General features: G+C 38.1%; 1 protein-coding gene across 6 annotated transcripts; it reads left to right on the top strand.

The window, feature by feature from the left end:
- On the top strand, positions 1 to 26320 carry LOC128695160 (F-box only protein 31). Of its 6 annotated transcripts, none has more exons than XM_053785630.2 (9): positions 1 to 84; positions 5159 to 5345; positions 6419 to 6481; positions 9513 to 9589; positions 14932 to 15102; positions 15462 to 15601; positions 20014 to 20203; positions 20785 to 21008; positions 25992 to 26320. In XM_053785630.2, exons 2-9 carry the CDS (start codon positions 5189 to 5191, stop codon positions 26179 to 26181), a joined length of 1212 nt encoding a protein of 403 aa, XP_053641605.1. In that variant the 5' UTR covers positions 1 to 84; positions 5159 to 5188; the 3' UTR covers positions 26182 to 26320. The 6 variants fall into 6 exon arrangements, with proteins under 6 accessions (XP_053641605.1, XP_053641604.1, XP_069947430.1 ...); XM_053785629.2 differs by lacking the exon at positions 1 to 84 and adding an exon at positions 91 to 240; XM_070091329.1 differs by lacking the exon at positions 1 to 84 and adding an exon at positions 94 to 191.
- Positions 26321 to 27349: the final 1029 nt, after the last annotated feature.

The following is a 27349-nucleotide window of genomic DNA, read 5'->3' as shown; positions in this document are numbered from 1 at the left end:
GGACAACATCTTTTTCCCGGACTCTCCAGGTGGTAGAGCTTAAAACATCAGCTTTGGTGACCCTAGATAACCACAACAACATTGGTAGGCAAGACTGTTTAGTGCTCGGTTTTGAATATCATAATACTACTACTACTAATAAGAACATAAGAAATAAGGAACACTGTAATAGGCCTTCTGGCCCATGCGAGGCAGGTCCAAGTCTCCTACCGGCTTAAGCCAATGTCCCAACCTTGTCAGGTCAGGTCACATTCACTTAAGGAAGGAACACGGCAACTGTAGCACAAGCTAGTCAGGTCCAACTCACACCCACTCATGTATTTATCTAACCTATTTTTAAAACTACACGTTTTAGCCTCAATAACTGTACTCGGGTGTTTGTTCCACTCATCCACAACTCTATTACCAAACCAGTACTTTCCTATATGCTTCCTGAATCTGAATTTTTCCAACTTAAAACCACTGCTGCGAGTCCTGTCTAGGCTAGATATTTTCAGCACGCTATTTACATCCCCTTTATTTATTCCTGTTTTCCATTTATACACCTCAATCATATCCTCCCTAGTTCCACACCTTTCTAGAGAGTGCAGATTCAGGCCCCTCAGTCTATCCTCATAGGGAAGGCTTCTGTTACATGGGATCAACTTTGTCATCCTCCTTTGTACGTTTTCCAGAACATTTATATCCATTCTGTAATACGGTGACCAAAACTGCAGTATAATCTAAATGAGGCCTAACCAAGGATATATAGAGTTGAAGAACAACCTGAGGACTCCTATTATTTATGCTTCTTGATATAAAGCCAAGGATTCTGTTTGCTTTATTGCGAACACTTATGCGCTGTTGTCTTGGTTTCAGATTACTGCTAACCAGAACTCCTAAATCTTTTTCACAATCCGTAATATTAAGATCTACATTATTTAGTTTATATGTGGCATGGTTATTTTCCTGTGCAACATTTAGAACTTTGCATTTGTCTATATTAAACTGCATCTGCCACTTCTCCGACCACTGCATCAGTCTACTCAAATCTTCCTGGAGTGCCCTAATGTCCTCGTCAGAATGAATTCGACGGCCTATTTTGGTGTCATTGGCAAACTTGCTATGTCGCTCTTTATGCCCTCATCAATGTCGTTTATGAACAGCAGGGGGCCCAACACTGACTCCTGTGGAATACCCTTTTTTATTTCTCTCTTTAACTGAATATATTAATTTCTTAATTGCACCTCTCCTCTTTTGATTTGCCTATATATGCCTCTCTTTTGACCAGTGAGATGTTTTAATCTATTGTTCATCCATTTAGGATCATTTTTGCTTGATCTGATTTCCCTATTTGGAATGACCTGACCCATAGTCATGTCATTCCAGTTCAGCCCACCCAAGTAATTTTTCAGCCCTTTGAAATCAGCCAAGTGGAAGTCAGGGACAGAGACTTGATTGCCATTATTAGGGGAATTCCATGATATATTAAAACTGAGTGATTTGTGATCACTTTCCTCCAAGCTTATCATTAACCTCAAGATTATTAATTAGCATTTCCCTGCTGGCAAGAACCAAGTCAAGCAGGTTATTTCCTCTAGTTGGCTCTGTCACAAACTGTTTTAAAAAACAATCCTGAATCGCATCAAGAAAGTCACTTGACTCTAAATTTCCTGTCAAATTGGCAGGCAGGGTAGTAGGTCATCCTGAGTTGCTCTTTATAAAACTACAAAGAAGCCAATAATACATTTTACAGAAAGGTACTGTAATAATGTTAATTATAATTTCAGAAAATATAGGCATGAGTGATGAAAATTAAAATCTAATTAAAGACTTTCATGAACAAATAAATTTTATGTACGATCTTGTAGGTGGAACTTGACCCTGGTGATTTAGCGCTTAGTTTTGATTATAATAATAATATTAATAATTAGGTGGAACTCAAGGTAATATTATTACATTAAAAATTAATGGAGGAGAGCTGTAGTTAGCATCCTGGCCCAGGCTAGGCAGGTCTAACTCCCAACTACACCAACCCGTCTAACCAGTTTCTAAGGCTACCCAAAGTTCTGGCTTCAGTGATGTTATATTTGGGAGTTTAAGAACATAAGAATAAAAGAAGACAGCAGTAGGCGTAGTGGTCCATGTTAGGTAATTCCAGCTTGTTAAAGGAAACGTACATTTATGCAGCATTGTCTTAGCCTTAAATTTCATCTAATGAGAATTAAATCTTTTTTCACTTTCAGTTTGACTGAAATCTATATTATCTTCAGTTTAGCACTTTTTTTTTATTATAATAATAATAATAATACATTATCTTCATATAAGTGCCATACTTATTTTCTCAACAATAAACTGTATTTTGCATTTTTATGATCATAACATCAACCTATCCAGGTCATCCTCTAGCTTTCTGGTGTCTTCATCAGAAATTATTTGATGGCCAATTTTAATATCATCAGCAAACTTATGCCGTTATTTATTCCTTCATCCACATTGTTAATGTAGATTGTGAAAATGGGTCCTAATTCTGACCTCTTGTGGCACACTACTTGTAATGAGTCCCCATTCTGATTTCTTTTCATTTATGCAAATTGTCTGTTACCTGTTTGCCAGCCATGCCTTGACCCAGAAGATAATTACTTATATCATTCTTTATATGTTAAATACATACACATAATTTGTATTAATATTGGATGAGTTATCTTTAGTTAAATGTTCATTTATCACTACTGTATGCCTCTAATAATTTTGAGAATATTACAACCAACTTAAAAAGATCAAACATTATTTTTAAGAACATCTGTCAATATGACATGAATAAAGCAATGCAATACAATATAGACATAGTATCAGAGTGGCATGTTATGATGTCTTAACCTAGGATATATTTTTAATATTCTAAGATATTTTGTTAGTAGTACAATACAAAATAGATTCAAATTCAAATTCAAAGTTTATTCTCTATAAAGATTACAATGTTGAATTTACAGAATTTGGTTGTTATGTGGTGTACATATAGTTAAATAATGATTACAGAGTGTACCACTAGAACGCCTAGCATGGCTAGGCATTTCGGGCAGACTTAGTTTAATTCTTTATTTTAAAATATTACAAATTATGAGGTAAGTTGGTATTATGGCTAAGTGACTAAATACTAGTTTGTGAGTTTAGCAATGTGAATGCTTTTGTTTTGGCACAGTACATAGTTTCAGTATTGGAGTATTATAGGATTCATTATTTTAAGATTGAGATTAATATTTCTGTTTATGGTCAAATGAGTGAGTGAGTGTAAGTGTGAACCACCAGGTGGTATTCGTGTAGTTAGTTGATGGGGTTTATCAGGGAGATAAGATGTTTTCTAATGGTAGTTTTGAAGGTGATGAATGTGTCTGCAGTTCTAGAGTTCTCAGGTAGGGTGTTCCAGATTTTAGGGCCTTTGACATACATTGAATTTTTGTAAAGGTTTAGTCGGACATGGGGAATGTCGTAGAGATGTTTGTGTCTGGTGTTATGCCTGTGGGTTCTGTCACAACTATCAAGAAAGCATTTTAGGTCAGGGTTGATATTGGAGTTTAAGGTCCTGTAGATGTAGATTGCACAGTAGTAAGTGTGGATGTACTGAACAGGGAGTAAGTTTAGATCTATGAAGAGTGGGGGGGTGTGTTGCCAGGGATGGGATTTAGTGATTATTCTTACTGCAGCTTTTTGTTGGGTTATTATTGGCTTTAGGTGTGTTGCTGCAGTTGATCCCCAAGCACAAATAGCATAGGTGAGGTATGGATAAATAAGTGAGTGGTATAGTGTGAGAAGGGCATTTTGCAGCACGTAGTATCGTATCTTGGAGAGGATCCCAACTGTTTTGGATACTTTTTTGGTTATGTGTTGGATATGGGTGCTGAAATTCAGGTTGTTGTCAAGGTATAGGCCTAGGAATTTGCCCTCATTATGTCTGGTAATTAGAGTGTTGTCGATCTTAATGTTAATTTGTGCATCCTGCTCTGCTACCAAACATAATATAGTAGGTTTTGTCAGAGAATGGGCTTCAGGTGTTGGGATACATTTGGAAGATCATTGATGTATATGAGGAAGAGCAGGGGACCAAGGACACTTCCCTGCGGAACTCCAGTATCAAGTGGCCGTGTTGTTGATGCTGTGTCTTTAATGGTAACATACTGATACCTATTAGTAAGGTAAGATTTGAAATAAGCAAGCGCATGGCCTCTTATACCGTAATGGTCAAGTTTGTGGAGTAGGATGTCGTGGTCTACTGTGTCAAAAGCTTTTCTTAGGTCAATAAAAATTCCTAGTGGATATTCCTTATTTTCCAATGCTGTGTAAAGCAGATCTAGCATTTTTATGATTGCATCATTAGTGCTTTTATTTTTCCTAAATCCAAATTGGCAGGGGTTGAGTATGTTTTGTGCTGTTATAAATGAATATAGTCTCCTGTGCACGAGTTTCTCAAAGATTTTGGATAGCAATGGTAAGTGTGATATTGGCCTATAGTTGTTTAAGTCTGTAGGGTCACCACCTTTATGTATTGGTGTAACCCTTGCCATCTTGAGTAGTTTCGGGAAGGTGCTAGTTTCTAGTGACTTGTTAAAAAGTAATGAAATAGCATGCGAAAGGAGTTGTTTTTAAGTGACTTTATAATCTCGGTGACTTCCGAGGGCTCAGTTGGTGCAAGATAGAAGGATGGCTCATAGCTCAGTGGTAATGCCTAAACAGTGAACCTGGGTCAATCCTATGTGAGTCGAGATATATGGGCACATCTTGCATCTGTTACCCCCCCTGCACATTGTTCAAATTCAAATTAAAATTTCCAAAAATTATTTCTTTGTGTAGTTAATATGTAGTAAACATGTAGTAATATGTAGTAAAATATTGTTAAGCCAAAGAAAGCCACTAACATGCATGAATATTTCAGGCAGCAACCTTCTAAATAAATAATTGCATTAATGTTGGTAGAACTACCAACAATATGTTAGGTAAGAGGACACAGTTGCAACTAATGTGACATTTTATTGTGGCAACATTTTGCTCTCCAGGAGCTTTGTCAAGGCATTATGGCTTGTCAAGCCGTTAGGGCTTGATAAAGCTCCTGGAGAGTGAAATGTATAAATTTTCTTGAGTATTTAGCATTTTCTTAAGACATTTCCATGCTAACTTTCTGCAGAGAGACTTCTGCAAACAAGTTACAGTAACAATGTCAAGTTGTTGTCTTACTGAGCTACCACGTGAAGTGTTGGTTTTTATTTTACGGTGGTGCAAAGCTCGAGATTTGGCTGCTCTTGCTTCAACTTGCAGTCTCTTCCATCAGTTGACTTCAGATGAGCATCTCTGGAAATATTTATGTTGGAGAGGTAATATTTTTTGCTGTAACTGAATTACTTTTGTATCATATATTTATTTTTTCCTGTATAGTTTGCTTAAGTAACTTAATCGTTCATTGAATAAGTTCTTAAAGCAAACATTTGGTAACTGCTTTATTTGTGAGGGTGAAACCAGCATATGTGATTTATAACTTTTTTTAAAATATGGCTACAGATTCTATATTATTTAAAAGGGTGGAGACAATAAGTACATAATATATGTTGGGAAATTTTAATTAGGAAAACTCTTTACAATTCCAGTTTTTTTTTTTTTTTTTTTTCAAATAGGCAAACTCTTAATGAATTTTTTAAAAATTTCAGATTGTATTAAAATTATTTTTTTAAATGAATGAAGATTGTGTATGTATTTCAATTTGGAAAATTCCCTACTTTAGAATATATATAGCCCTTAATACAACAGCAGTGCCTCATTTCTGCTGGATGCTGCAGTATAATAAAAATTTTAAGTGTACTATCTCAGAAACCCAAGTGCTTTCATTATTCTAGAAAAACATATACTTTATAATTTATACACCGTTGTATTACTGTTTATCATTTCTGTAATATTTTGTCTTTGCTTTTATCTGCTTTTTTTCATCTTACCCAGGCATACACTTTTAAATCACACTTTTTATGTACCCTTTGAGCATTTCTCGTATGATCAGTCAAATTTTATAATATTCTACGTAGATCTTGATTCTGCATTAAATGTTCAGATGTTTGTAAATCTTGGATCTCTTGTACAGTACTATGTTTATATTGAAATGTTTTTGAAAAAATACACGTTTTATTTTACAGGTGACTAGCTTTATGCTATAATCCAGTTTTATATCGTATCATCATTTTGCTGTATTATTTTAAATATTCTTTAATTAACCATGCCTTTAGTAGTTTTCATTTATCAGAGACATTTGCTTATTTACCTGCCTTTCAGAAATTAGATATATTATCAGCTATTTAGCAGTGATGTGTTAATATATATCTTTATACTCTCAGATATTGCAAGGTTAGTATAAGTGCACTTGGTGATTTTTTCCCATGATTAAATATTGAATCTTTTCTAGATTTCAGCATTGATCAACCTGAGCTTGGACCCATAGATAAATATCGGAAGCTTTATACAAACCGTAAGTACAATGATGGTTAAAAAATTTGTGCAGAAAAACATACTGATGCTTAATTTGCGGTAATCATTGTTGATTGTTTTGAATTGTTAATTACAGTACATGTACAGTAATACCTAGATTGAACTGATAATGAACTGTTTACATCAAATAAAATTGCATGCTCAGTACCTTTATGATAGAACATATTTCACAAAGTGATTTTTTACAAGTCTTTGAGAAGCACCATGAAGAAAGAGCAGGAACTATATTTAGTGTGCTTCCAGGTCAAATAGGTATTTAGTGTGCTTCCAGGTCAAATAAGCTTTTAACATAAAAATTTTGTGAGTGACTTGTTATATAGTAAAATGGGTGTGTAGGATTTGTGAAGAATTCAGTCTTGGCTCCTGGCCCTGCCTCTTTAACTGTCTGTGACTAGGTTCACTCTGTACCAAGTTGGCATCCTCCTCCCCCCCCCCCAAAAAAAAAGAAGCCTTCATCATCGTTCATTCAACAGTCATCTTTTCAGAAGTACAGACATATTTCAAATGACCCTCTAACCTGCAACATTCCTATGATTAAAACTGTTCCACTACCTCTTTGTTCAGGGCATTTTACTGAGGCTGAAGAAATACAGTACTGTATTTCCTGACATGACTGTGGGGGTGTCCCATACCTCAATCGCTAGTGCACTCGGCTCACACACTGAGGTCAGGGATCATTCCCCCAGTATGGCTGGAAAACATTAGAACATGTTTCTATAAGACACCTGCTGTCCATGTTCACCCATCAGTAAACTGGGCACCTGGGTGTTAGTCAACTGGTGTAGGTCTCATCCTGCAACAAAATTGACCTAATTTGCAAGAAATGCTCTGCATAACAAGGGGCTTTCTATATATATATTAGTATGTCATTGATGTCAGCTAGACCTGTATACCTTGTACATGTACTTGTAGAAATAAAGATATTATTATTATTATTATTTTTATTATTACTATTTTTATTATTATTATTATTATTATTATTATTATTATTATTATTATTTAATTACTTTTCTTTTTGTTTTCCAACTGTGTGCTTATAACAGCCTTTACCTGTCCACCTTATAAGGTCCTGTGAATATCTGCAAGTCATTGTTATGTCGTCCCTAGCTCTGGTACAGCACGCTTTTTTACATGCCTGAACTTTTATAAAGAAGCGGAACCATCTGTTTGTAATCACAGTAAAACATGCTGTATACACTAATATCAGGATCACATCTATGCTGGATATCTGTATCCTGTATATTGTATTTTTTTTAACAATATTGTAGGCTTATACAGGTGCTTCTTTACTCTTGATGGGAGTTACATTTCAACAAACCTATCGTAAGTCAAAATATAAATATGATATGCTAAATAAATAAGTAAATAAATAACTAGTCACTGACTAAGTAAATAAACAAATAAATTAATACAAGTTATGGACTTACCACCTTCATGCTGGGTAATTATCTTAAGTTTTATCTCCAAAGTAATTGCTCTTGCACCATTGTAAAGTCGAAATATTGTAAGTTAAAGAACACCTGTATATAGTTTTTTATTTTGCTAGCCTTATGTGCTTCAGATTATAAGACTTTTAACTGGGTTTTATCTAGAAAAATGGAAAGTGCCAAAGTGTAATGCAACCATCAGTAGGACAAGTGTTTTGTAGATTACATTTTTCCTGCACGAGACTTAAAATGCAATGTGATAACTCATAGAAAAGGAACCATGGGAGCATAAAAAGATTAAAACATGTGAATAGTGAATATTTAGAAAAGGCCATCTGAAATCATGTCTGTTATGGCCATCTCCCTTTATAGAAGCTTCCAGGGAAGCATAAGAACCACTATTGCTCAAAGCAGTTTACACCTCATTTCTCCTCCAGCAAAAGAAAAGTAAAATTGCTGTAAGTTACACAGACTATTATAAAATTACTATACAGTACAGTACTGTCCCAAAGTACTACTGGTTACAATACTCATATTCTTTGTGTCTGGTTGTTTTTTGCATCAGCAGACTAAATCCACTACAGGCAGGCACCGGTTTACAGTGCTTTGTTTACAGCGTTTCACTAATACAGCGGTTTTCAATTACGTATAGCCATTCTTCATTTATTGAGACTTCCTACAATAAATATACAGTGGACCCCCGCATAACGATCACCTCCGAATGCGACCAATTATGTAAGTGTATTTATGTAAGTGCGTTTGTACGTGTATGTTTGGGGGTCTGAAATGGACTAATCTACTTCACAATATTCCTTATGGGAACAAATTCGGTCAGTACTGGCACCTGAACATACTTCTGGAATGAAAAAATATCGTTAACCGGGGGTCCACTGTATTCACCACTCACTATAAGGACGAAAATATTTTAAAGTAAGTACAGGATGGCCATCACTAATCTGGCATCATTGGGACCTGTAGTGTGCCGGATTAGTGAGTTTGCCAGATTACAGAGTGGTTAGGTTAGAATACACTTAATTAACCTATCAATAGAGACTTTCTGCTAAATCTTCCTCATTTTCATCACTGCTTTCTCCTCCACTGGCTTGCTGCTGTGGATTTACAACCATCTTCACAATTTCTGAGTCAGTATAGTGATGAAATTTGAGTCAGTATAATGATGAAATTTGAAATTATGCTAACTGAAATTAGTGCCGGATTACTAATGGAACCGGATAACTGACTGCCAGATTAGTGATGGCCAACCTGTATTGTGTATACTGTATATGCATTTTTTAGGCTTTGTTATATTGTACACTTAATATATGATAGCATAAACATGTTATCAGGTTTTTATATGCATTTGAAAGTGAAAAAAGGCTATGATTCACTTTACAGTGATTTTTTGCTTTATAGCAGTAGCCTGGAATCTAATCTGCTGTATAAGTGGGGTCCTTTGTACTTCAGAAAACAGGACGATTATTAAATATTAATTTTAGTCTGCTAATGAGAGGTTTTACTGTACAGAAAAATATTAGACATGTAGAAGTTAAGTAGTACTATTATTAATATAGTTTTTCCTTTCAGTGCTGCACAGATATGGATATATGTTGGGGGTCTATCAGTCTCAAGTTGCTCCTTGTTGTGGACTCGTCGAAATTAGGGTTTGTATTGGATCTTGAATACCATGCCAGATACAATTTTTTAACCCTGCAAAGAGTCAGTATGTACTTAGTTTTGTAAGCAGTATTTCAGCCCTACATTTTGGCTTTGGATGACTAAAACAATTAGAATCAGTGCTGTGTACAAGAGTGTAATATTTAGTTATTAAGGCTTATGCAGGCAAAAGATATATAAATTGCCTATGAGGTAGAATTTTCAAATTTCCTCCATGACACTGGTTTCCTTACTATAATTTGAATGATTACCATTATATACTCACCATTCCATGTACTGGTTCTCTTATCATATTTACCTGGAGATGACTTTGGGGGTCAATGCCCCTGGCACCTAATCCCAACCTAGGACTCTTGGTAATTGGCCTGATCAGCTAGGCTGTTGGTATTAGCCACATATTCCAGGTATGGAGTCCATTGTGTGCACCACAGCCCAGCTGATCAGGAACTGATTTGAGGAACTTTTCAAGTTTCTTTTGAAAATAACTAGAGGTCTGCTAGTAATCCCTCTTGTGTTTGAAGGGAGGATATTGAAAACTCTCTGTCCCTTTACACTTATTGAGTTGTCTCCTGGCATACTCGGCAGATGTTCGCTTGTCAGCAGAGGTAATTTTGCACCAAGCCTCTTGGCAGACAGTGCACAATGGGAGGCAGCTAGTGTGTTAAAAAAACTGGGACCAATTCCTTTAGAATTTTCCAGGTGTAAATTTTGATGTATCTTAGTACAGTGTGAGGGGACTTGAGAGACTTCAAGCATTCTTAGTAATTTCAGTGTTTGACTAAGTTTATATGGACTCTGCAGTTTTATCCACCTTAAAACAAGTTGTTAGTATACAGCGATATTCCATCCTAGTGAGAGCAACTTGAAAAGTTTCAACAGTGGCTTGGATTCTCATGATAATTTTACTAGTACGTAGTTATCCAGCCAATCATTTTCTTGCAGCTGTGATAATATTGCTGTGATCCTTGTATGTTGTGTACTTCATATCAGTTTTTATAGCCTCAATTTTTTAACAGCAGAAGAATTGAAATTTGTCCTAAGTGAGCATCATATTGTTGTCAGTTACTCACGGAAAGACTTAGTTTATATTGGCTTGATTTGTGTCCTCAATATTGAGGCTGCCACTCATATAAATTCTAGTATTATCTGCATATGATAATACAGTGCTATGATTTATGTCTCTTGTCTATGCTGGATATGAGAATGAAAAAGAGAATTGGGTCAGGTACTGTGCGTTGGGGGACAAAGGTCTTCACTGTGACAGCCTCTTGATTTTTATCCTGTTCACTATTACTTTTGGGTTCTATTTGGTAAAAAGTTAAATATCCATCTCTCCACTTTCCAGTTATTCATTTTGCACATATTTTGTGCACTATTATACCATGGTCACACTTGTCAAAGGCTTTTGCAAAGTCTGTGTACACTATATTTGCTTGACTTCCAGTGCATTCAAGACCAAGTCATAATGGTCCAACAGTTGCAAGAAGCAAAAGTAATCTGCTCTGAACTCATGTTGCCCTGGGTGGGCAACATGGGACATATGTGCTGTCAGCCTATGGTTAGCTGCATTTGCTTTTGATACCTTAGTAGAGTGGCACTATATCAGAAGTTTTAATGATTATGGGATGACTCCAGTGTCCAGATTCCTTAGAATATTGAAGGCACATGATAGTGAGCTCTTTCAATTTTTTATGAACATGGAGTTCCGTGAGTCTGGGGCAGAGTGCATAAGCATATTATCAATGGCTTCTTTGAAGTTGAGTGGGGCCAGGTTTATGTCAGTTACGTAGATCTACATCACTGGGGTCAGTGTCAGTACTGGAGATCTATGTGTAAATCATAATGCCTTCAGATTTGGTACTAGAGGCCTAGACATAAGAAAACAGGTCTGTCTGGTCAGTGTGCACAGTATACAGGTGTTCCTCGACTTATGATGGGGTTATGTTCCAATGAACCCATCATAAGTTGAAAATATTGTAAGTCAGAGATGATATTTTTTTAACATGCTGGCTATCTCCCACTCAGGCAGGGTGACCCGGGAAAAAAAATGCAATTTCACCATCATTTACCTTATCATTGTCTTGCCAGAGGAGCACAGATGCAACAGTTTAAATATTCTTTAAATATTCTCTTTATAGCTGCTGTCATGGATTACACGTATGGTGAACAAATGTGACAAGCCGATTAGGTTTGTTGATTGTATATGAAAGAGTTACAAGTTGTACATAAAATTATTTTTACCATCTCATAGACACTGCAAAATGTCTACAATATGTATCAGGTCATGACTGGAAACAGGCCTACATATGTCAACTTCACTTTGCCCTGTCATCGAACAAATAATGCCAAAATACTAGGTCATAGCTTCACAACAACTGTACTGATGACCAAATACCCTCTCATTTGAGGCATGGTAATAACTTTGTAACTGCACTTCCTGTTTCTGACTGTACATCATACATTTATACACATAGTTTTGAGCAAGGAGTAATTTAAGGAACTTAATTCACACATTGGTTACATAGTTTGATTATACAAGTACAGTATGTATAGTAAATGGTTAAATCTAAAAGCAGTGATAAGTGACATTTGAACTGTCATATCTGTGCACCTCTGCAAAGACAGTGATTATGTGTGAATGATGGTGAGAGAGTTGAATGATAGTGAAAGTGTTTCTTTCTTTTTTGAGTCACCCTGCCCCAGTGGGAGACGGCCAGTATGTTGAAAAAAAAAAGTGTAGAAATACTAGAGAGATAAGTGTAGAAGTTTGTTGTGCACTTTAAAATTTATATGTACACAAATCTTCTTTCAACACACCAGCCGTATCCCACCGAGGCAGGGTGGCCCAAAAGGAAAAACATAAGTTTCTCCTTTTACATTTAGTAATATACAGGTCTCCCTCAACATTCGCATTTTCAACTTTTGCGGACTTCACACATTCGTGAATTCCCAACTGCCAAATTCCCAGCCACCAAATCATATTTAAGTTTTTTGCCACCCGCGAGTCCCTACTCCCCTCCCTCTGATCCCCAAAACTGGCAGCCAGCCCTCCCACTACTCAGTGTACTGAGTGTTTTGTTTGTTCATTATTTGTTATTAAACTACAGTATAAATAATGTCAACCCATTCATGACTGAATATTGGAATGGCTATTCGGACAGGTATTGGATGGTGACATCATATGTTTACTCTCGAACATGGCAAAGAATCAAACATTTCTGCTACTGCTAATAATAATAATAATAATAATAATAATAATTCTTCTTTCAGCACACTGGCCGTATCCCACCGAGGTGGGGTGGCCCAAAAGGAAAAACGAAAGTTTCTCCTTTTACATTTAGTAATATATACAGAAGAAGGGGTTACTCGCCCCTTGCTCCTGGCATTTTAGTCGCCTCTTACAACACGCATGGCTTACAGAGGAAGAATTCTGTTCCACTTCCCCATGGAGGTAAGAGGAAATAAACAAGAACAAGAACTAGTAAGAAAATAGAAGAAAACCCAGCGGGGTGTGTATATATATGCTTGTACATGTATGGGTAGTGTGACCTAAGTGTAAGTAGAAGTAGCAAGACGTACCTGAAACCTTACATGTTTATGAGACAGAAAAATGGACACCAGCAATCCTACCATCATGTAAAACAATTACAGGCTTTCGTTTTACACTCACTTGGCAGGACGGTAGTACCTCCCTGGGCGGCTGCTGTCTACCAACCTACTACCTAAGAATAATAATAATAATAATAATACGATAGCATTGAAGGAAATTGTACAAAAATATGAGGGTTGAAGGAGTGGTGGAAGAAGTGGTTGAGGCATCGTCAGTCAGTGTGGCTTTGTTTATGCTGGGGTGAGCATTAGTCTCCACACTCTTCCAAATATTTCATAATTCATTGTGTTTGGTGCTTGTAGATTGAGTGTGACCGGAGTGGTAGAGGCAGTGGTTGAGGCAGCAGTTGAGGCAGCTGTTGAGGCAGTGGTATTTAATAAGATATATGTTATTAATAATAATAATACATGTTATTATTAATAACATGTATTATTATTATTATTAATAACATGTTATTAAAAACCACTCTCTCAACCACTGCCTCAACCGCTGCCTCAACCACTGCCTCAACCGCTACCTCTACCGCTGGCTCTACCACTCCAGTCACACTCAATCTACAAGCACCAAACACAAGGAATTATTGTGAAATATTTGGAAGAGTGTGGAGACTAATGCTCACTCCAGCATAAACAAAGCCACACTGACTGACAATGCCTCAACCACTTCTTCCTCCACTCCTTCAACCCTCGTATTTTTGTACTATTTCCTTCTTCAATTCTATATTAATAATAATAATAATAATAATAATACGATAGAATTGAAGAAGGAAATTGTGCAAAAATACGAGGGTTGAAGCAGTGGTGGAAGAAGTGGTTGAGGCATCGTCAGTCAGTGTGGCTTTGATTATGCTGGAGTGAGCATTAGTCTCCGTGCTCTTCCAAACATTTCACAATAATTCATTGTGTTTGGTGCTTGTAGATTGAGTGTGACTGCTACATAATTAACCATGGGCCCAAAGAAACTTGCTAGTGCCAGCCCTTTGGTAAAGAAATTGAGAAACACGATATAATTGAAGAAAGAAATTGTATCAAAATACGAGCAGTGTGCCGCAGTGGTTGAGACACTGGTGGAGGCAGTGGTATTTAATAACATACATGTTATTAAACCATAACATGTATGTATTTAGTACAATATTTTATGACATTCTCATGTAAATTATGATTGTTCATGGTTCAACAAATTAAGGAAGCAGTATTGTATTATATTTCCCTACAATATATTGGGGCACCAAACATTCGCAATTTTTCAACATTTGCGAGGCTCTTGATCCCCTAACCCTCGCGAATGTTGAGGGAGACCTGTATACAGGAGAAGGGGTTACTAGCCCCTTACTCCTGGCATTTTAGTTGCCTCTTACAACACATATAGCTTACAGAGGAAGAATTCTGTTCCACTTCCCCATGGAGATAAGAGGAAATAAACAAGGACAAGAACTAGTAAGAAAATAGAAGAAAACCCAGAGGTGTGTGTGTATATATGCTTGTACATGCAAGTAACAAGACATACCTGAAATCTTGCATGTTTATGAGACAGAAAAAAAGACAACAGCAATCCTACCATCGTGTAAAACAGTTACAAGCCTTTGTTTTACACTCGGCAGGACGGTAGTATCTCCCTGGGCGGTTGCTGTCTACCAACCTTCTACCTTCTACACAAATATTAATGGTAATTGCAACTCGTCAGGTTAGAGAAAATTAAATATATTTTCTTACTTTATAGTACAAGGCTGGTTCACTGGAGGGTGTGCACTGGGAACCTTCATTGGAGCAAAATATATTGGCCCCACTAAATGAGAGCATTGTCTTTACTATCGATGGCAATGAAGAGCCTCCTAAGTGTCTTTGTATACCACACATATATCCACACACTTGCACCTTGGAAATTGACAAGGTTAGTCATTGTTTCTTATTGAATCTTTGCCTTTAGATCACATTTATAATGCTGCTGCTCCAGTTGTTTCTTACCAATGATGTCTTGCCCAGATTATTTTACATAGGCACAGTACAGTATATACTATTTCCTTTCTTTCTTGCAATGATATCTACTTTTTAGATTTTTTGTCTCGCAGTAATAGTTAATTATCCAAGTTTCTATTATCCTTGGTTTTAATTACTGTAACTTTAAAGAGCTCATATTTCTAATTAAGACTTCATGTTCATATATATCTCTGGATTATTTTTTTTTTAATAACAGTGTATCTGTCTTAAATTTAAAGAAAATTGAGAACCTTAAATGTATATTTTCTTCAGAGGAAGGGTGTTGTGACTCAGTACTGCTCCAACTCTGGAATGCATGTCCAAAAAATCGGGGACCACTTTGGATTCAATACTCTGGATCTTCGTGTAGAACCAAGGAAAATTTATCTGACATTTTTAAATGAAGTGATTGGGTGAGTAAACAACCAAAATATTTCACAAAGAAAATGCTAATGCTTTTCAGTTCTTGCTTAATCCATGTTATAATCAGAAATGCATTTGCAAACCATAATACTCTGTACTCGTCTATTTGTGGTTGCAGGGGTTGAGTCATAGCTCCTGGCCCAGTCTCTTCACTGATTGCTACTAGGTCCTCTCTCTCTCCTTGCTCCATGAGCTTCATCAAACCTCGTGTCTTAAAGCTATGTATGGTTCCTGTCTCCACTACGTCGCTTGCCAGACTGTTCCACTTCCTGACAACTCTATGACTAAAGAAATACTTCCTAAAATCCCTTTGGCTCATCTGAGTCTTCAGCTTCCAATTGTGACCCCCATGTTTCTGTGCCCCATCTCTGGAACATCCTGTCTCTGTCCACCTTGTCAATTCCTCGCAGTATTTTGTACGTCGTTATCTGTTTCCATTTATTCAGTTAAGAATACGTATTTACCCAATGTTTTACATTCAGTACTCTTTCTTTTCAGTTGCAAATACACTAGTATCAAGCAATATTTCATCGATGTGTGTTTTATTATTATTATTTTATTATCACACCGGCCGATTCCCACCAAGGCAGGGTGGCCCGAAAAAGAAAAACTTTCACCATCATTCACTCCATCACTGTCTTGCCAGAAGGGTGCTTTACACTACAGTTTTTAAACTGCAACATTAACACCCCTCCTTCAGAGTGCAGGCACTGTACTTCCCATCTCCAGGACTCAAGTCCGGCCTGCCGGTTTCCCTGAATCCCTTCATAAATGTTACTTTGCTCACACTCCAACAGCACGTCAAGTATTAAAAACCATTTGTCTCCATTCACTCCTATCAAACACGCTCACGCATGCCTGCTGGAAGTCCAAGCCCCTCGCACACAAAACCTCCTTTACCCCCTCCCTCCAACCCTTCCTAGGCCGACCCCTACCCCGCCTTCCTTCCACTACAGACTGATACACTCTTGAAGTCATTCTGTTTCGCTCCATTCTCTCTACATGTCCGAACCACCTCAACAACCCTTCCTCAGCCCTCTGGACAACAGTTTTGGTAATCCCGCACCTCCTCCTAACTTCCAAACTACGAATTCTCTGCATTATATTCACACCACACATTGCCCTCAGACATGACATCTCCACTGCCTCCAGCCTTCTCCTCGCTGCAACATTCATCACCCACGCTTCACACCCATATAAGAGCGTTGGTAAAACTATACTCTCATACATTCCCCTCTTTGCCTCCAAGGACAAAGTTCTTTGTCTCCACAGACTCCTAAGTGCACCACTCACTCTTTTTCCCTCATCAATTCTATGATTCACCTCATCTTTCATAGACCCATCTGCTGACACGTCCACTCCCAAATATCTGAATATGTTCACCTCCTCCATACTCTCTCCCTCCAATCTGATATTCAATCTTTCATCACCTAATCTTTTTGTTATCCTCATAACCTTACTCTTTCCTGTATTCACCTTTAATTTTCTTCTTTTGCACACCCTACCAAATTCATCCACCAATCTCTGCAACTTCTCTTCAGAATCTCCCAAGAGCACAGTGTCATCAGCAAAGAGCAGCTGTGACAACTCCCACTTTGTGTGTGATTCTTTATCTTTTAACTCCACGCCTCTTGCCAAGACCCTCGCATTTACTTCTCTTACAACCCCATCTATAAATATATTAAACAACCACGGTGACATCACACATCCTTGTCTAAGGCCTACTTTTACTGGGAAAAAATTTCCCTCTTTCCTACATACTCTAACTTGAGCTTCACTATCCTCGTAAAAACTCTTCACTGCTTTCAGTAACCTACCTCCTACACCATACACTTGCAACATCTGCCACATTGCCCCCCTATCCACCCTGTCATACGCCTTTTCCAAATCCATAAATGCCACAAAGACCTCTTTAGCCTTATCTAAATACTGTTCACTTATATGTTTCACTGTAAACACCTGGTCCACACACCCCCTACCTTTCCTAAAGCCTCCTTGTTCATCTGCTATCCTATTCTCCGTCTTACTCTTAATTCTTTCAATTATAACTCTACCATACACTTTACCAGGTACACTCAACAGACTTATCCCCCTATAATTTTTGCACTCTCTTTTATCCCCTTTGCCTTTATACAAAGGAACTATGCATGCTCTCTGCCAATCCCTAGGTACCTTACCTTCTTCCATACATTTATTAAATAATTGCACCAACCACTCCAAAACTATATCCCCACCTGCTTTTAACATTTCTATCTTTATCCCATCAATCCCGGCTGCCTTACCCCCTTTCATTTTACCTACTGCCTCACGAACTTCCCCCACACTCACAACTGGCTCTTCCTCACTCCTACAAGATGTTATTCCTCCTTGCCCTATACACGAAATCACAGCTTCCCTATCTTCATCAACATTTAACAATTCCTCAAAATATTCCTTCCATCTTCCCAATACCTCTAACTCTCCATTTAATAACTCTCCTCTCCTATTTTTAACTGACAAATCCATTTGTTCTCTAGGCTTTCTTAACTTGTTAATCTCACTCCAAAACTTTTTCTTATTTTCAACAAAATTTGTTGATAACATCTCACCCACTCTCTCATTTGCTCTCTTTTTACATTGCTTCACCACTCTCTTAACTTCTCTCTTTTTCTCCATATACTCTTCCCTCCTTGCATCACTTCTACTTTGTAAAAACTTCTCATATGCTAACTTTTTCTCCCTTACTACTCTCTTTACATCATCATTCCACCAATCGCTCCTCTTCCCTCCTGCACCCACTTTCCTGTAACCACAAACTTCTGCTGAACACTCTAACACTACATTTTTAAACCTACCCCATACCTCTTCGACCCCATTGCCTATGCTCTCATTAGCCCATCTATCCTCCAATAGCTGTTTATATCTTACCCTAACTGCCTCCTCTTTTAGTTTATAAACCTTCACCTCTCTCTTCCCTGATGCTTCTATTCTCCTTGTATCCCATCTACCTTTTACTCTCAGTGTAGCTACAACTAGAAAGTGATCTGATATATCTGTGGCCCCTCTATAAACATGTACATCCTGAAGTCTACTCAACAGTCTTTTATCTACCAATACATAATCCAACAAACTACTGTCATTTCGCCCTACATCATATCGTGTATACTTATTTATCCTCTTTTTCTTAAAATATGTATTACCTATAACTAAACCCCTTTCTATACAAAGTTCAATCAAAGGGCTCCCATTATCATTTACACCTGGCACCCCAAACTTACCTACCACACCCTCTCTAAAAGTTTCTCCTACTTTAGCATTCAAGTCCCCTACCACAATTACTCTCTCACTTGGTTCAAAGGCTCCTATACATTCACTTAACATCTCCCAAAATCTCTCTCTCTCCTCTGCATTCCTCTCTTCTCCAGGTGCATACACGCTTATTATGACCCACTTCTCGCATCCAACCTTTACTTTAATCCACATAATTCTTGAATTTACACATTCATATTCTCTTTTCTCCTTCCATAACTGATCATTTAACATTACTGCTACCCCTTCCTTTGCTCTAACTCTCTCAGATACTCCAGATTTAATCCCATTTATTTCCCCCCACTGAAACTCTCCTACCCCCTTCAGCTTTGTTTCGCTTAGGGCCAGGACATCCAACTTCTTTTCATTCATAACATCAGCAATCATCTGTTTCTTGTCATCCGCACTACATCCACGCACATTTAAGCAACCCAGTTTTATAAAGTTTTTCTTCTTCTCTTTTTTAGTAATTGTATACAGGAGAAGGGGTTACTAGCCCATTGCTCCCGGCATTTTAGTCGCCTCATACGACACGCATGGCTTACGGAGGAAAGATTCTTTTCCACTTCCCCATGGACAATAGAAGAAATAAAAAAGAACAAGAGCTATTTAGAAAAAGGAGAAAAACCTAGATGTATGTATATATATATATGCATGTGCGTGTCTGTGAAGTGTGACCAAAGTGTAAGTAGGAGTAGCAAGATATCCCTGTTATCTTAGCGTGTTTATGAGACAGAAAAAGAAACCAGCAATCCTACCATCATGCAAAACAGTTACAGGTTTTTGTTTCACAGTCATCTGGCAGGACGGTAGTACTTCCCTGGGTGGTTGCTGTCTACCAACCTACTACTGTGTGTATGATAATAAAATACAGTACGTATACAGTACAGTATTTACATTGAATATTAATGTTATCTGGCTCACTGAAAGTGATACTGTATTTCCATGGCTGTAAGTAGACCTGCCATTCAGAAGGATGAGTCTGTGCACAAGTAACTGGTTCTGAAGTGCCAATATTATAAGTACACAAATCAACGTAAATCGGGACTCATTGTATATTAAAATTATTTTACTGTGCTAGTTTGGCCACAATTATCATTTCTTTCTCCAACAGAAGAGGTTTGTCTCATATGCCCTTGATTTTACCAACTCCAAGCGATGTCCCAGATGCTTTGAAAGCAAAAGATGGTTCCATCCCAGAGCACATAATGACACCAGGACTCTTTCAGGGCACCTATGGTTCACATGGCCTGGAATTGATTCTCTTTAGATACAAAGATGAAAATGAAATACATGGACATAAGGTAAAATTATATGAATAAATGATTTTATAGCATTTTGCAAGTAAATGCTCAACTCTGTCTTTTACCTCTATTACCCCCTTCCCCCATACCTTTTTCTTTCTTCATTCTGTTGCTTATCCCTCCTCCATTGTTTCACTTTTCCTATTTTTCCACTCCCCATTTTTTTTTACTCATTTCTTATTCATCTCCTTACCTTTTTTCTTCTATTTACCTCCTGTTTAATGTTAAGTTTTAATGTGGATGAGTTGTGTTTTAACCATGTAATGGAGTTTTTATTTACTCTGGGATGATAGGGCTATTTAATACATAATAGATTATGGTATGCTTGCTAGGCTGGGTTTGTGGGACTGGGCAGTTGTGGCATTAGGGCACATTATGTAGATTTTGTTTACACTGAATGCAGAATGCTTAGTAATTCCTGTACACTCCATTTGCTCATGGTAATGCTATCAATAGGCAACTTTGGTCAGCAAGTTTTTTTCCTAAAATATGTCTTCCAAAAAGTAAGCTAAAAATATGATTGCTAATAATGTACAGGCAAAAAATTCTGTATAAAACTAATTTCAGTTTTGTCTTATTAGGTGACAGGTGACACCAATGTTTATGCAGGCAAAATCTCAGTAAAGATTCTCTTAAAATACCCAATGAAACTTTCTGTGGAAATCCAAGGAAGTATATCTGCCCTGAAAGATGTGCAGCCTAAAATTAGTCATACATCCTCTGAACTTTGTGAGCAAGTTTTTATTCTTCCTGCTGACTGTCATAAAGCTAGTAATACACCTTTACCCGAGAGGTGTAAAGCCAGGTTAGTTAAAATTTGTTTTCTTTGCTCTTTATTTTGCAACTCCAAAAGAGGTTTTGTGTGCAAGGGGCTTGGACATGCACCAGGCATGTGTGAGCATGTTAGATAGGAGTGAATGGAAACAAATGGTTTTTGGGACCTGACGAGCTGTTGGAGTGTGAGCAGGGTAATATTTTGTGAAGGGATTCAGGGAAACCGGTTAGCCAGGCTTGAGTCCTGGAAATGGGAAGTACAATACCTGCGCTTGAAAGGAGGGGTTTGGGATATTGGCAGTTTGGAGGGACATCTACACTGTTGTGTCTGAGCGCCTCTGCAAAGACAGTGATTATGTATGAGTGATGGTGAAAGTGTTGAATAATGATGAAAGTATTTTTCTTTCTTTTTGGGTTTTTCTTTCTTTTTGGGTCACCCTGCCTTAGTGGGAAATGGCCTGTGTGTTAAAAAAAAATATATATATATTCTGCATAGGGAAGTGGAATAGAATTCTTCCTCTATGAGCCTTGTGTGTCATAAGAGGCGACTATCATGCCGGGAGCAAGGGGCTAGTAACCCCTTCTCCTGTATAAATTACTAAATTTAAAAAGATCAACTTTTGTTTTTCTTTTTGGATCACCCTGCTTCAGTGGGATACAGCCGGTTTGTTGAAAGAAGAAGAAGATATATATGTTCAACATGCTGGCCTTAACGGTTTGCAAACAGGCAAAATTATTTACAAACATTATCTCTCAGTCCACAGCAGGATTCGAACCTACACACTCTGCATCAAAGTATGTAGTACCTTCTCCACTCGGTCAGATCCCAGAAAAGTATGGGCGCCTAGCCAAGATTAAGCGGTCACTCCCACACCCATGGACACTAGGCCAGTGATACGTTATTTCATCAAATTCTGCCACGTGAAGTGAACAACAAGAGAGATTTTGAAATGCTTAACAAATCGCAAACAGGGAAAATTATTTACAAACATTATCTCTCTGTCCACAGCAAGATTCCAACTACGCTGCATCAAAGTATGTACATGTAGTACAGTGGACCCCCGGTTAACGATATTTTTTCACTCCAGAAGTATGTTCAGGTGCCAGTACTGACCGAATTTGTTCCCTTAAGGAATATTGTGAAGTAGATTAGTCCATTTCAGACCCCCAAACATACACGTACAAACGCACTTACATAAATACACTTACATAATTGGTCGCATTTGGAGGTGATCGTTATGCGGGGGTCCACTGTACTTTCTTCACTCGGCCAGATGCCAGAAAATTATGGGCCAACACATCAGCCGTCTCCTGCTGAGGCAGGGTGACCCAAAAAAAGAAATGAACACTTTCACCATCACTCAACACTTCCACCATCATTCATGCATAATCACTGTCTTTACAGAGGTGTACAGATATGACAGTTTGGATGTCACTCCAAACAGCTAATATCCCAAACCCCTCCTGTAAAGTGCAGGCATTGCACTTCCCACCTCCATGACATAAGTCCAACTACCCAGTTTCCCTGAATTTTTTTCTTTTTCTTAACAGGCTAGCCATTTCCCACCAAGGCAGGGTGACCTGAAAAAGAAAAACTTTCATTATCATTCACTCCTTCACTGTCTTGCCAGAGGCATGCCCATAATACAGTTATATAACTGCAACATTAACACCCCTCCTTCAGAGTGCAGGCACTGTACTTCCCATCTCCAGGAATCAAGTCCGGCCTGCGAGTTTCCCTGAATCCCTTCATAAATGTTACCTTGCTTACCCTCCAACAGCACAAAATATTACCCTGCTCATACTCCAACAGCTTGTCAACTCCTAAAAACCATTTGTCTTCATTCACTCCTATCTAACACACTCACACATGCCAATTGGATGTCCAAGCCCCTTGCACACAAAACCTCTTTTATCCCCTCCCTCCATCTTTTCCTAAGATGACCCCTACCTCTCTACTACAAATTTATACACCCTCCAAGTCATCCTATTTTGCTCCACCCTCTCTAATTGACTTGACCACCTCAACAACCCCTCCTCAGTCCTCTGAATAATACTTTTAGCAACTCCACACCTCCTCCTAATTTCTACACTACAAATTCTCTGCATAATATTTACACCACACATTACCCTTAGACACGACATCTCCATTGCCTCCAGCCTCCTCCTTGCTGCAACATTCACAATCCATGCCTCACACCCTTATAAGAGTGTTGGTGTCCCTGTACTCTCATACAACCATGAATAAGTGGTATTTTAGCAATAACAAACTCCAGCTAGCTGAGGATAGAACTTGTGTTGTTTTAGCCCACCTCCTGGGAAGCACAACATTCTAACCACTACACCAGCATTCCTACAAACATCATGTACCTAGTATCACTAATCATGTTTCATGATGCAAGGACATACATAGCTGTGGTAAGCTAAAAACTAATTTCATTCTACTCCCATTTAATACATCAGCCTACACAAGCAGTCTACATATTAATGCAACCATGAACAAGTGGTACTTTAGCAGTAACAAACTATGGCTAGCCACGTCCATAAATAAAGAAGAAATACGTTTGTGCAAAATGGTTGCTTCTGTGGCTTTGCAGGGAAGTTCCTTGATGCTAGTGAGGGGCTCTTGATCTAAGGTATTGGACCTGTGCTTCCCTTCCTTGGATCGAACTTGAATGTCACCCATTCCCTAGGTGTTGAATGACCCCTGCAAGTTTAGCTCTCATGAATGTTATAATAATAATAATATTATTAATAAAATGCACAGAAGAAATTAGCTTACATAATAATGATGCACTACATTATTAATTTTTATTATTTTTAACACAGTGGCCATATCCCATCAAAGCAGGGTGACCCAAAGAAGAAAATACATACATTCATTTAATTTTTATTAGTGTAGTAGTATTACTATATTAATCGGGAAATGCTAAGCCAGTAGAGGTCATAACTGCATCTCGAAAATGGGTAATCAGGTTTGATGCGATTAAATAATTTATAATCAAATTGAGCACTAAACCCAAGAGGGTCATAATGCATGATGAAAAAAAAGAGGACAGATTCAATTCCTTGGATTAAGGATGCACTGTAAACCCCCAATCCCTAGATCTAGCACGTACTTTCTTCTTTCAACAAACTGGCCGTATCTCACCAAGGCAGGGTGGCCCAAAAAGGAAAATGAAAGTTTCTCTTTTTAAATTTAGTAATTTATACAGGAGACGGGGTTACTAGCCCCTTGCTTCCGGCATTTTAGTCACCTCTTACAACATGCATGGCTTAGGGAGGAAGAATTATGTTCCACTTCCCCATGGAGATAAAAGGAAATAAACAAAAACAAGTTGAAGTGTCGGCAGATGGATTTATGAAGGATGAGGTTAATCATAGAATTGATGAGGGAAAAAAGGTGAGTGGTGCGTTGAGGTATATGTGGAGTCAAAAAACGTTATCTATGGAGGCAAAGAAGGGAATGTATGAAAGTATAGTAGTACCAACACTCTTATATGGATGTGAAGCTTGGGTGGTAAATGCAGCAGCGAGGAGACGGTTGGAGGCAGTGGAGATGTCCTGTCTAAGGGCAATGTGTGGTGTAAATATTATGCAGAAAATTCGGAGTGTGGAAATTAGGAAAAGGTGTGGAGTTAATAAAAGCATTAGTCAGAGGGCAGAAGAGGGGTTGTTGAGGTGGTTTGGTCATTTAGAGAGAATGGATCAAAGTAGAATGACATGGAAAGCATATAAATCTATAGGGTAAGGAAAGAGGGGTAGGGGTCGTCCTCGAAAGGGTTGGATAGAGGGGCTAAAGGAGGTTTTGTGGGCGAGGGGCTTGGACTTCCAGCAAGTGTGCATGAGCGTGTTAGATAGGAGTGAATGGAGACGAATGATACTTGGGACCTGACGATCTGTTGGAGTGTGAGTAGGGTAATATTTAGTGAAGGGATTCAGGGAAACCGGTTATTTTCATATAGTCGGACTTGAGTCCTGGAAATGGGAAGTACAATGCCTGCACTTTAAAGGAGGGGTTTGGGATATTGGCAGTTTGGAGGGATATGTTGTGTATCTTTATATGTGTATGCTTCTAGACTGTTGTATTCTGAGCACCTCTGCAAAAACAGTGATAATGTGCGAGTGTGGTGAAAGTGTTGAATGATGATGAAAGTATTTTCTTTTTGGGGATTTTCTTTCTTTTTTGGGTCACCCTGCCTCGGTGGTTTCCGGCCTAATTTTTTAAAAAAAAAAAAAAAAAAAAAAAAATTCAGGGAAACTGGTTATTTTCATATAGTCGGACTTGAGTCCTGGAAATGGGAAGTACAATGCCTGCACTTTAAAGGAGGGGTTTGGGATATTGGCAGTTTGGAGGGATATGTTGTGTATCTTTATATGTATATGCTTCTAAGCTGTTGTATTCTGAGCACCTCTGCAAAAGCAGTGATAATGTGTGAGTGTGGTGAAAGTGTTGAATGATGATGAAAGTATTTTCTTTTTGGGGATTTTCTTTCTTTTTTTGGGTCACCCTGCCTCGGTGGGAGACGACCGACTTGTTGAAAAAAAAAAAAAAAACTAGTAAGAAAATAGAAAACCCAGAGGGGTGTGTATATATATGCTTGTACATGCATGTGTAGTGTGACCTAAGTGTAAGTAGAAGTAGCAAGATGTACCTGAAATCTTGCATGTTTGAGACAGAATAGACACCAGCTATCCCTCCATCATGTAAAACAAGTACAGGCTTCTGTTTTACACTCACTTGGCAGGACGGTAGTACCTCCCTGGGTGGTTGCTGTCTACCATCCTACTACCTAGGAGATCTAGTACTCTATAACCAAATTCAACTCTTGGTTTTCTTGCCTCATAAAATGTATTAAATGATGAAATCATAGCTTATTTATTTTTGTGCCTATTTCCCTACTTTTCTTATAAAGCTGTAAAAGGTATATATGTATATATATGTCTTGACTCATGTTTAGAGTAAGCGAAGCTTCAGTGCAGCAGTTATTATATTAACGTTTTTATTTTTCAGGTTTCATGGATTTGGCCAAGTAGCATTTCTTTGGTTTCAGAACCCACATTTTGTGCCAGTCCAAGTAATTGTGTTCAACAACGACCTTCTTGGTGTACTTTGGTTAGAACTCGAAAAATTTAGTCTCTATTCTCGTATAAAGAAAGAATTTACCTCTAACATTCTTCAGGTTGATCAAAGTGTTGTATGACTTGAGGTAAAGTATAAAGCTAAAACTTATGATAATCTAGACAGTTACCTTTTTAAGAATTCATTACTAACTTACTGTAGTAATACCATGAGTATTTGATAATGTAATGAAAAACTCAAATAAACTCAAATAAATTTACTGTATCTTGTTTGAAGAATTGCCTCATATATGTTGAGCAAGGGTTATGGAGCTAGAGTGCTCTGGCATTGTAGATGAATGGTTCAGAGAACCGACACGTTGATAAATTAGACACATGTGCAACTCTTGGGTATCTTTATTGAGGAAACGTTTCGCCACACAGTGGCTTCATCGGTCCATACAAAGGAGAAACGTGAAGAACAGGAGGAGAATGAGGTAATCAGTCCCTCAACCTTGAGTCGATGTGGTCAGTCCATCAATCTTGAATAGAATACAGCATATGTGCAGAGAAGTAGCTTATGTACCGTAGGCAGGAGAGGTGCAGCAGTCGTAGGTGGTGTCACATTTGTCCAGTGTGGAAGTAGGTCGTGCCCAAGGGTTAGGCAAGCGAAGAATTCCCAAGTATTAAGATCCCAAGAAGTTGCAGTGTCTGACAGGATTGTAGATGAATGGTTCAGAGAACCGACACATTGATAAATTAGACACATGTGCAACTCTTGGGTATCTTTATTGAGGAAACGTTTCGCCACACAGTGGCTTCATCAGTCCATACAAAGGAGAAACGTGAATAACAGGAGGAGAATGAGGTAATCAGTCCCTCAACCTTGAGTTGATGTGGTCAGTCCATCAACCTTGAATAGAATACGGCATATGTGCAGAGAAGTAGCTTATGTACCGTAGGCAGGAGAGGTGCAGCAGTCATAGGTGGTGTCACATTTGTCCAATGTGGAAGTAGGTTGTGCCCAAGGGTTAAGCACCTCTCCTGCCTACGGTATATAAGCTACTTCTCTGCACATATGCTGTATTCTATTCAAAATTGATGGACTGACCACATCGACTCAAGGTTGAGGGACTGATTACCTCATTCTCCTCCTGTTCTTCACGTTTCTCCTTTGTATGGACTGATGAAGCTACTGTGTGGCGAAACGTTTTCTCAAAAAGATATCCAAGAGTTGCACATGTGTCTAATTTATCAACGTGTCGGTTCTCTGAACCATTCATCTACAATTCTGTCAGACACTGCAACTTC

The sequence above is a fragment of the Cherax quadricarinatus genome, chromosome 35 (genome assembly GCF_038502225.1).
Source record: "Cherax quadricarinatus isolate ZL_2023a chromosome 35, ASM3850222v1, whole genome shotgun sequence".
NCBI lineage: Eukaryota > Metazoa > Arthropoda > Malacostraca > Decapoda > Parastacidae > Cherax > Cherax quadricarinatus.
The sequence above is the reverse complement of the archived record's forward strand: the minus strand, read 5'-3'. Positions and strand labels throughout refer to the sequence as shown.